Here is a 12,085-nt window from a genome sequence, read left to right as displayed (position 1 = left end):
TGCCTGCTTGCAAGTCGCGCAAAAAATAGAAGCGGCGGCCGTTGGGGGAAAAGAGTAAATAGAGAGAGAAGCCTCAAGATGGCTGACTCGCTAGGCTCTGCTCACCTCACCGGAGCTGCTACTGCGGTAGCCCCGGCGGTCGCCTGCGACAAAAGCCCGCTCATCAAGCCGAACGAGGCGAAGGAAGCCTCTGACAACCGCTCTCAGTCTTCCCGGGATTTTAACCCGCCGCCGCCCAAGAAGGTCCGAGTCGAGGAGAGGAGCGTTAAACCCAGGAAACTCAGCAGGGAAGGAGTGGGAGGCAACGGTAGCGGCAAAGAGAAACTCCAGCAGCCCACGAAGCAGCAGAGTTATGGCAGCAGCACGGGCTTGAGCACCTTCAGCCCGGTTAAGACGGGCAGCAACAACCCTCCGGTGTCTGCCACCGGGGGAACAAACACACATAAAGTCTTCAAACAGAGCGATTTCTTCCTCCACAAAGCGCCTTCCTCTTCAAAACCCAGGAAACCGAGTAAAGACAAGCAGCAAGGGAAAGAGAGGGAGAAAGGAGGCGGAGAGGAGAAAAAGAAACATAAACTATTGGTGACCTCCGGACCCGGGAGTAATGTTGGCAACAACGATATCAGCCGAATTAATAACACTTTTGCATTGAAGAGAGAAAATGGGGAGGTCATGCTGCCTCCTAAAGGTAGGCCATCATCAGTGTGTTTTATTTAAATGTTACTTGAGGCGAATTCATAAAGTTTGTGTTGTGTTTATTATATTATTTATGTATTATGGTATCATTTATTATCCCATATAAGATTCGTAACCCCTCACCCCCAGTCACTACACGTTACATTAACACACATCCCGGACTATTATCCCTGACCATTGCGCATATTAGACAACGTTATACTGTAAACCTTTGCACACCCCCTGATTCATATTTTTGCACTCCCTGCACAAAACGTACGTCTTTCCTTTCCTTCCTAAAACAGTTACATTGTACAAATTGGTATAGTGTATTTTACATATTAGTATTGCAATATTCTTATACTATTTAATGCTCTTGACAGTTTTAGTACTTTGCCCTATCGTTTATTCCCCTGTTATATGTTTATTGTATGCACCCAACACCAAGGCAAATTCCATGGAAGTGAAAACTTACTTTGGCAATAAATCTCATCCGGAAATAAGTAGGCTAGAGTTTTACCCGTGTTTAAAGTTACTTGCTCATCGTAGAATTAGCCACTTGGGATACGAACATGTGGCCCCAGTGTGCTGTTGTCTGACTCCAGATTTGTCTGGACGGTCCCGTTTTCGGACCAGCTACTGCTTAAAGGGCGCTTCTAAATGTTGTATACGAACCTGCAGACCTCTCGAGGGTTACTGTTATTTATAATTGCACATTATAAAAGAGGTTAACATCGAGTTGAGTGTCTACAACACCCAAAAGGCCATGTTTCTACGGGCTATGGCTGCCAGGTTTCGTCACTATTCACCCGCTTGTGAACCCTCGAGCTCCACATTAGCGTTCCCGGGCATTAGTATGGGCAGTAGTTATGCGTCCTAGCTGTTAACATTGCAACCATCTGCTCTCGTGCTACTGCGGAATTGCTACGTAGTTACGTCGAATCGACTAAGTACAATGTGTTGTATTCATACAGCCGTTTACAGTAATGTAATCGAGTCGATCTATATGTTTTAAACGGCAAAAGCAAGCTCTAATCTGTGTCATGTCAGCGTAACGAATGAGGTAAATTGTTAGACATTCTACAACATAAATGCCCATATTATGAGTTTTATTTCTCTCGGAGCGGTGTATGCATTAAAACTGCACGCTGCTGTCATAACAACATGACTGCCGCCCGCCATTATAGGGTAAGTGTTGTTTTGGTAGAGCAACACGCCCCCCTCTGTAACCTCAGGCTGGATCGGAAACAGACAGAGCTCCACAGCTTGCTGTTACTCCATGTTCTACAGTTGTACAGGCTGTAACATTGAACCACTTGGTTAATGGAGAGACAAGAACACACACACACATTTTGACACCAAATCCCAAAAGCAATATTCAGGGCTTAATACGATTTAGAGCGGTTCCAATACAATTTTTCTTCCCTATAACGATTTCATATAATATAAATATATGTATTTGCTGTATGGCCTGGCTCAGGTTAAACACTTTTTTGCATGGACAAATACATGTACGATTGCCATATAACTTTCTTTTATTATCTTAGTTTGACACTTACAAGTTTAACTATCTACAGTATTAGTAAACATTTTATAATATTAATATCTCAGTACCTGACAAAACATAAACTTATTACGTAATTACTACAAATGTGTGATATCTAAACATCTGCATACATGCTTTAATTATACATGCAGCATATTTCAATATGTAGGTCTAAAAAGAAAATACATTAAAAGAAAATAAATGGAGGCCTTTTCTTTTCAGACCTACATTATGAAATACGCTGCATATGATTAACAAACATGTGGCTCAAAACACCATAGTCATAATTAACATGAGGTCATTAATTACATTAAAAATATGTTCTAGGATGTCACCTTATTATATAAAATAGATTTTATTAGTTCCTTGGGAAGAAATATTATATTAAGTTGACTGATTGGGTGACATATTTGTCATCATCTCAGTACAGGTCCTTGTGCATGGCTTTTTATTATTTTTACACTATTCATCGAAATCCCCGCATTTGCTGTGTTCAAGGGTTATTTGTGTGTGTGTGTGCGTGCGCGTGTGTGTGTGTGTGTGTGTGTGTGAGTATAGACACTAGCTGATGTACTGAGTGGACAATTGCAAATGTGCGTGAGAGTGATCTCACCCTTTTACCAGTTGGGTTTAGTTTAGGAGGTCTTGATGTGCTCTGAACAGTCACTGCAGTCGGGGAACACCAGAACGAGACGTGTTGCTGGCCTGTAGCCCTAACACACCATCAGAAACACAGTCTTGTAAACAGGCTGTGTTTAATGTGCTTGCACGCTTCATAGGGATTTCAGAACAGATAAGAGGCTGGTGTTTAGTCTTTACACAGAATCAGGACGCAATTTAAAAAAGAATTTGAATGTTAGATAGACCATGTCTTTTTAATGCAGTTAATACATTTTTATTGAGCGTTCATGTTAATTATGTTACTTGTATGTAATATTGTATGCAGGCATGTCGAGAATTTTTAAAAGAACACTAATGCAGTGCTGATATTTTGTTTTCAATGTTTATTTTGCTCAACGTGGGAAAATTTAGATGCATCCAAAAGTAACAATAAATAATAGCACTCCTTCAACAGTCCTATGGAAGTGCTCTTGAGGTAAGCACTGGACCTTTGTTTGCTCTAGGGCAGAGATCTTTAACAGGGGATCCTGAGTCTGTCTGAAAATATACATGAACATAAATCCAACATATTATTGATAAAGATAAATCTTTAAGGCCCAGTTTAATATGCAGCTCTATTGTTTACATTATATATGAGGGGTCCCTGCTCCGTCTCACTTGCTCAGGGGGCCTAAAACGACAAAATCTTTAGATGGGGAAGTATATAACTGCGGAGCAGAGTTGCCGGAAATGGCACATTAATCCTGAGCAAAAATGTTTCAAGGAGTTAAATGCTCCTTTTTTTAACTGCATCTTCCTGTAAACGCTGGTAACTGCGTGTCAGTCTTCTTCCTTGCCTCTGTGACACAGCTGCAGTCAGCACTTGGCATAGGCTTATAGTTATGTGGAGAAAAAAAACAAATAAATTAAATGTGTTTTTGTTGGCTGGCCCTCTTGTTAGACACTTTTCTGCTTTCAGTGGAGTGTACTCTGAACTTATTGGAAGGGAAGCATTTTCCTACAGGGATCAAAAGAGTATCACGTCATCACAGCATTATTTGGCTGTGGGTTGCTGTTGGATCGAGGCAAATGCCAGGGAGAAGTGACAGCTGATTTCATTTGGTCTTGAAACATGAGACATGAGTCTGACTAAGCACAATGAACAAGGAAACATTACTGCATTAGGCAGGCTGATTTAGTGTGAAATAAATAGTTGTCTAACTCAAAGGTCACAGGTTTAATCCTCACTGAGACCAAGTTGACCGGTAGTTGACACCCAGTGCAGTCCTGTATTCTAACTCTAACCAAATGCATTTCTCATTAAAGATTATCCTACTCACATTGAGGTTGAAGTCAAATAAATCACAACAAAATTCATACAGCATTCATACCTTCTGTGTTCATAACTACACTTTTAATTAATAGGAGCTTTCATAAAGGTAGGCCCCTCTTTTAACACATACACCTACAATAAAGTGAGGACCAATCAAATTCATCTGTTCTCTGATTATTCATGACTCCAGTGTCATATTGGCGTATAGGTTGCCTTGCCACACATTGTTCTGGACAGCATTCTGACCATTGAACAATTCATGTAAACATGGGTTATTGGGTTTTAGTGAATCATGTCTGAATCGCCGTTATTAGGTTATTTGTGTGCAGTAAACGCAGCACGCCGACAGAATGCCTGACTGTGTCTGGGACTACTCGACTGTGGCCGTGTACAGCCAGCGGAAAGGTGAATGAAGATTGGCTGCAATCAGCACCTAATTTAGTTACTGTGGGCTGGCTCGTTTGTTCACTCCCAAAAATTACAAGAACTCTGGGTATGCAGTAACCGTTCAATAGACGGATTGTTTGAACCTTATTGCTAAACTGTTTCCAGATCAGTTTGAATGGTGAAGCATGTATTTGCCACACCAGCGGGGGGGGGGGGGGGGGGGGGGGGGGGGGGGGGGACTGACCATTTGGAGTGGCAGTATTTTCCTAGTGGGCGGGTTTACCTGTAGTGTTACAGTGATTCCCAATTAAAGATCCAAAATATCTCAAAATAATTCAATATTAGGTGTCTGCTGAGCTGACAGACTGATCATTAAAGGGGTATTTGTCTTACTACAGTATGTTTGGAATGTAACCATTTTAACCCTTAAATATGCACACGCACACAGAGTACTGGGTGGCTTTTACCAACATGGGACTGCTCTTCTGCCTAATCGTTGAAACTCTTAGAATCCTAGGAAACAGTATTTTCTTGATTCTATTTAATTATTTACAAGAAATAACATTACATAATAATACCCGATACTCAGAATAGAATAGCCTAAATAGAAGTTTTTTATTATTAGGTTGTCCTGTTCAGGGTCACACGGGGCTGCAGCGTATCCCAGCATGCATTTGGCAAGAGGCAGAGATCACACTGACAGATCGCCAGTCTTATCACATTGCTAACACACACTCAAACCTGGCTGGGCGACAGCGTGACAACACTATGCTTTTCCAGTTTAACATGGGTTAAATGTAATAAATTAATAGTTATTTTTAAGGACAGGTGATTGGAGAAGGCTTGTTTTTTAAATTTACATTAAAAACAAAACAATTTCAAAAGGTGGCTACCCCATTTTCTGGACTTCTGATTGTCTTCCCCGGTTCTGAGAGTTGGATAGCAGTTGGGGACCAGTGTACAAACTGTCTGCCTCTGGCCCTCTGTCTTCCAAAGTGTTTTCTCTCTCCTGTGATCATCCTCACTGTGAAAACCACCTGCTGTGTTCCCCTTCAAAACCTGCCACTGCAAGAAAGTCAGGAAACAAAATCGGGAAAATACATAAGAAGTTTCAGTTGCATGAATCCCATTATTCTCTAATTTCAGGTTTTCCCCCATTGTATCGCAAGGCTGGCCCACCTGGCCTAAGTTGAATCTGTCCTTGAGTCTGTTATCACAGAAACTATTGGGCTCTACATTACTGCCGCCATCAGTCTGCAACTGGCCCCAGCCGGGCCCTTGTCACTAAAAAAAAAAAAAACAACAGAAGAAGAAAAAGACACTTGCCACTGGGTTGAACACCTGGGGGGCAAACCCTGTGTCTGCTTTTGTAAAGTGTTGCCCTGACAAACTCAACATTGTTTTACATTTAAGTTACTGACTAGATAAAACAATGTGTGACCCTCAAGCCATGGGATGGTCTCCTTTTTATTCTCTCAAGCTGTGAAAAATCAGCATGTTCTCCGGTGGATTTCAGACCCGGTCAGCCACCTGGGCTAATTTATCCCCCATTGCCTCTAAATGAAAGGTTTATGAATGTTACCACTCTGGCCTATTTTTAGAAATCTGGCAGAAGCGCTGAGTGAGCCCTCCTTTGTAGGCAGCTTTCTGTTAAGCTAAATTGATGTTTTTGAAACACGCTGTTTTTCTTGTTCTTCAACAGTCAGTTTACAGTGTCTGGTATTTTTACTGCATTTATTTTTCACAGTTTTGAAAATGTTTTGTTAAGATTCTTGGCGTTCCTCCCATTAACCACAAGGAATGAGGAGGACTACCTGCATGTTAAAACCCCACTAAACTTCAAAATGCCATGGTATTTATTTAAATATAATCATTGAAAAGAGTGTATTGATGTGCCTCTAATTCTCATACTGCTCCTTTTAAGCCTTTTTTACTTTCAAAGCATTTTCTCCTTTGATCCTGCAAACAGCGAGTCAAACCCCACTGTGTTCACTTTCCCACTCCCCATGACCACAGGAGAGTGAACAGTCTGAAAACACAGCTTCCTTTTAAAGACGGATCCAACTAAGTTCAAAGAAAAAAAGTTCTTTGCAAAGGAAAAGAAAGAAAGCATCTGCAAAAGAACTACTTTGGGGGGAATATTTTTTAAAATATCTTTAGGGGAAATTAAAGGAAATAAAGAATCAAAGGAGAAGATTTATAAAAGATTTGATCAAATGAAAGTTGTTTTAAGAAAGGGGAGGTTTCCTGAGCTCTGCTGGAGATTATGATTTACACCCATCCGCACTTAGACATACTCTGCTTTTCAGACAGCACTGGAAAGGTGTATGTGTTGGATATATTTACATTTTAAACTAATGCTCTCATCTGGGGCAATTTGCAATGATTGCAACATTAGAGTGCACTCCAATTCCTTGATCTGTAATATTCCCTCAACGCTGAAATCATTCAAATGTCAAACAGAGAAGCACTGGAAGAGAAAATAAGAGTCAAAAAGAAAGGGGGGATGTTAGGACTTTTAAGACAGGAGCATATTGAAGCTAGCAGAGGCACGGAAACAGAGATGAGTTTGAAAAGTGAGGTACATACGGTATCGTTGAGATGTAAATCTATGAGTGACCGCTGCAGTCTTAAAGGGAATTGGTCATTACAGTGCTGAAGGAAGAATGAGCGATAAGAGTACCGGCTTGCTGGAGAGGTGGATTTGTTGCAGTAGGGAAGGAAAAGCCAAGCGTTTTGTAGTAGGATAAGATTAAGAAAAGGGTTATGGCCAAGGGGAAGCACTTGGCAAGAGTTTAGTTAAGGGGCTAGAGGAAAGAAATCCAAGGCAATGGAGTGTGCTCCCAAGTGTAGTATGTGTGTAGTAAGTAAATCTGGGCGCTAATGTGTTTTTAACAGCAAGACCTAAAGAACCTCACCTCTACTTCCACAGAGCACTCCATCAAGGACAAGGCAAAAGAGAGAGACCGGGAGGAGAGGGAGAAGAAGAGGGTCAAAGACAGAGAGAGGGAAAAGGAGGAGAAGCAGAAGCACAAAGTGACCGACCAGATCAAGAGGGAGAATGGAGACGTCAAGCAGCCGATTAAAGGTAGTTAAAAATACGCATAACAATTGTTTGGTCCCCAACATTTTAGAAAATATGGCCAACGTCAAAACCAAAAATGATTCAGTCATTAATAAAATGGAAAGGAGCCAATTCTTGTATTTGAATATTTGGTATTTCTGCTAAATAATAGACATAAAAATCGAGCTTGTACATTTATTCTTGACCAAAATCGCAATAGCAGTTATTTTCTGTCAATTGGCTCATTGTTTTAACTAACTTTTTCCTTTTGAATCCTTTTAAATGACCATACAATTGATATCAAAGTAAGTTATGGAAGTGTAGCATGGTGTTGGAAACCTTTCAAGGCATCAGCATATTGGGGAATTTGTAGGTCATAAAAACTAATTGGCAGTAATATAAGTCATAAAATGTTATATCCTATTGCAGGCTGCGTTGTGGAAGTTTCTTGTGCAGCAGAGTGTTTTGAGAGTGAAACGAATAAGAGTTGAGAAAAACCAAGTTTGGCCTTTTATTATGTATTTATTACACTAGCAGAAAATGCATTTCCACAGAGCACATTTAGTACAGTGTGGAAACGTCTTTCATTCTCTGAGTGTGTATATATATCCTTCAAGGGGACGGCCCCCCCCCATTGTTGGTAGGCATGACTCAGCTCTATTAGACGATCCCAGGAGATATAAAACAGGAGACATCTGTGGGACATCTTCCACGTTCCTGTTTTATTTCTAATCTGCCTCGAGAATTGAATTTGCTTATTTGTAAACGAACTTTACACATTCTACACATGGTCATGTCTGTCACACAATAGCTTGAAGCTCCCCTTTCATTTAAGCATATGATAATCAATCTTCAATAGAGACCAAATAAAAAGGTCACATCGAATGATGTCATAAGCTTAAAGTGGTGCTGTGACAGTGGATTGTTTTGTGCAGGAGGGTGTGGTAATTCTTGTCCATTCAACATCGTCAGATCTACAGCAAGCACCGTCAACGCGGTAGCTAGGAAGAGCAAGGCGCTGGCCCGGTTTTACCAGGTGTGGTACAGTATATCATCAGTAAATGTGTAACATACAAGCGGCATACACAACTCAGCCTTCCAGTGGGGGTTGAGAATATGCTAATACTGTGGAGTTGCCGTTGGTTGTAACTATTTCATTTTTTTCTTGGAGAATATAACATTAGGTTGACCTGCTCCTGCACAGGGAGAATTGTGCTCAGGATTTATTTAGTCTGACCGTGTGTGTGTGTGTGTGTGTGTGCGGATTGTGCATCTGGTAGCTAGGATTGTAACAGGACTGGCTGTGTGACAAGCTGCGGTCATTGTAGCCTACCCATGTTTCTATTGCCACTCTCTCTATTTTTCTCACTTTAGTTTAGGAAAATATTTTTAATGTGATTCTTACCAAAATAAATGAAAGAATGACATTATGAAAAGACTCATAACAATAACAGTGACTGGGATGGAAGAAACAAGAACGAGCCCTAGTTAGTGCTGAAATGATGAGTCAGTTGACCGCGTAGTTGATAGACAGAGCAATTTTAAACTATTAAATAACTAACTATTCATTATTATTATTAGTAGTATTATAAATAATAATAATAACTATTAAAGTAATTTGTCAAAACATTGCTGGTCCTAGTTTTGCAAATTTGAATGAGCTTTTTTCCTTTTTTGTTATGATTGTAGATTAAATACTTTTTGGACTTTGAGTGATGGTATTTTTTTTCACTATTTTCTTGCATTTTATAGACTAAATTAATAATTAATAATAGTCATTGAGGAAATAAACGACACATGAGGAAAACAACTGCGAGTCGCATCCCTAAATGTCCTTATATCTCTTTACTGTGTGACTAATATTTGGTTGTTGTGACCAATAGCAACAAAGAATTGGTAGATATTCCATTTTTAAACGCTACAATATTTTTGGGAACTGAACCTCTTTAAAATATCGGAATAAATAATTGTAACAAATGTATGGCATGTACTGAGGCAAGCCATTTTCCTGATGAACAAATTTACAAAACAGCATAGTATACATTTTGAGCAGTATACTCTATTGTGAGTTAACCATGGATGAACCACAGTGGATATAAAATGTCTACACACCCCTGTTAAATTGGCCGGTTTTTGTAATGTAAAAAAAAAAAAAAATATGAGAAAAAGATAAATCATGTCAGAACTTTTTCCACCCTTTAATGTGACCTATTACATAAACAATTCAATTGGAAAAACAAACTGAAATCTTTGAGGGGGAAATAAGAACGTACACTAACCTGGTTGCACAAGTGTGCAGACCCTTAAACGAATACTTTGTTGAAGCCCCATTTGATTTTATTAGGCACTGTTGACACAATAGGCTGACTATTTGATAGGAGTCTGTTAGCGTGGCACATCTTGACGTGGCAAAATTTGCCCACTCTTCTTAGCAAAAGTGCTCCAAATCTGTCCTATTGCAAGGACATCTCCTGTGTTCATCCCTCTTAAAATCACCTCACAGATGTTCAGTTGGGTTCAGGTCTGGGCTCTGGCGGGGCCATTCCAAAATGTTAATCTTCTTTTAGTGAAGCCACGCTTTTGTGGATTGGGATGTGTGCTTTGGGTTGTTGTCATGCTGAAAGGTGAACTTCCTCTTCATCTTCAGCTCTCTAACGGAAGCCAGAAGGTTTTGTGCCAATATTGCCTGGTATTTGGAACTGTTCATAATCCCCTCCACCCTAACTAAGGCCCGGGTTCCAGCTGAAGAAAAACAGCCCGAGAGCATGATGCTGCCACCACCATGCTTCACTGTGGGTATGGTGCTCTTTGGCTGATGTGCAGTGTTGTTTTTGCGCCAAAACTATCTTTTGGAATTATGGCTAAAAAATTCAACCTTGGTTTCATCAGACCATAACACATTTTTCCACATGCTTTTGGCAGACTCGATGTTTGTTTTTGCAAACTTCAGTTGGGATCATTTGTAAGAAATGGCTTCCGTCTTGCCACCCTACCCCAAAGCCCGTTCATATAAAGAATACGGGAGATTGTTGTCACACGTAGCACACGGCCATTACTTTCCAGAAATTACGGCAGCTCTTTAAATGTTGCCGGAAGCCTCTTGGAAGCATCCTTGAGCAGTTTTCTTCTCATCTTTTCATCAATTTTGGAGGGACGTCCATGTTCTTGGTAGCTGCTCTGTTGAGATCCCTCTGATGGTTTGGAAGCTCTCTGCAGACTGTAATGTCAGAAAAAACCTTCTGGAACATCTTAAAGGAGAATTCTGGAGTTAGTACCCAACAGGCCTAAAGAGGCTTAAACAGGGCAAGTTTTAAACATGATTGTTGCCTCTACACAGGCTCCAAATGTCATTACCAGTGCCTAACCATGTGCAGTTATTCCTTCCAAGTGAACACAGTGAATTTGACAGCAGTAGATTTGACAGAAAGGCATAAATGTGACAATCGACTTCACCAGAAAACAGGAAATAAACAGAGGTATGTGCAGTAGCTGAATTAACACAACTTGTATGCCTTTGTCACATCTACTGCAGTCAAATTCACTGTGTTCATTAGGAAGGAATAACTGCACATGGTTAGGCACTGGTAATTACATTTTGAGCATGTTTAGAGGCTAAAAACACGTTTAAAACTTGCCCTGTTTAAGCCCGTTAGGTGCTAACTCTAGCAGGAGGATAACACAGTGTAGACAGCAACGATTGTTTTCATTTATCTCGCTACTGACAGCACTACACATTTAAAAAAAAAAAAAACAGAGCCACATGTTAAAATCGACCGGAATTCTCCTTTAACTTTATTTGTGATTAATCAGAGTCACTTTAAATGAGGGCCTGTGTGTCAGGTGTGTAATGATTTCTAATTAAAATGAGTTTGAATATGATTGGTTCATTTTGAACACAGCCACATCCCCAGTAACAAGAGGGTGTGCATACCTATGCAACCAGGTTATTGTAAGGTTTTTATTTTTTTATTGTTCAACCTCGAAGATTTCATTTAGTTTTTCAATTAATTTTTTCACATTATAGGTCACATTAAAAGTGGAAATAGTTCTGACATTCTTTATCTTTGTCAAATTTTTTTACATCACAAAACCTGGCATTTTAACAGGGGTATGTAGACTTTTCATGTCCACTGTACAAAGAAAAATACAATTTTGATTCTGAAATCTTGAAATAAGAAAATACAAGTACAAAAAAAATCATAACAATGTTGCCTATAAAATTTAAGTTCTAGAAGTCCTGTGTAGATAACGGCCATCTTGTAAACCAATACAACCAGTTATGTGGAAGGCCACTGGCCTACAGGTGTATCAGTCAGGCTCTGTTGTGGATACACTTTTGTTTTACCTTTTGTCCCATTTATGAATGTGGTGGCGAGTTTCATTGTCAGCCTTTCAACAGTAGTGAATTATTTGCCAAGCACTGTGACGTAATGTCGGTCTCTCTCTCTCTCTCTCTCTCTCTCTCTCTCTCTCTCTCTCT

At 40.0% G+C, this 12,085-nt stretch overlaps 1 protein-coding gene across 1 annotated transcript in view; it reads left to right on the top strand.

Moving 5' to 3' along the window:
- Window positions 1–12,085, top strand: part of LOC117938908 (lysine-specific demethylase RSBN1L-like) — a 34,187-nt gene continuing 22,102 nt past the window's right edge. The window contains exons 1-2 of the mRNA XM_034863879.1: window positions 1–688; window positions 7,474–7,629. Coding sequence (XP_034719770.1) covers window positions 79–688; window positions 7,474–7,629 — 766 coding nt within the window. The 5' untranslated portion in view covers window positions 1–78. The remainder of the gene's footprint in view (window positions 689–7,473; window positions 7,630–12,085) is intronic.

This window comes from Etheostoma cragini, chromosome 23 (genome assembly GCF_013103735.1).
Source record: "Etheostoma cragini isolate CJK2018 chromosome 23, CSU_Ecrag_1.0, whole genome shotgun sequence".
Classification (NCBI taxonomy): domain Eukaryota; kingdom Metazoa; phylum Chordata; class Actinopteri; order Perciformes; family Percidae; genus Etheostoma; species Etheostoma cragini.
The sequence above is the reverse complement of the archived record's forward strand: the minus strand, read 5'-3'. Positions and strand labels throughout refer to the sequence as shown.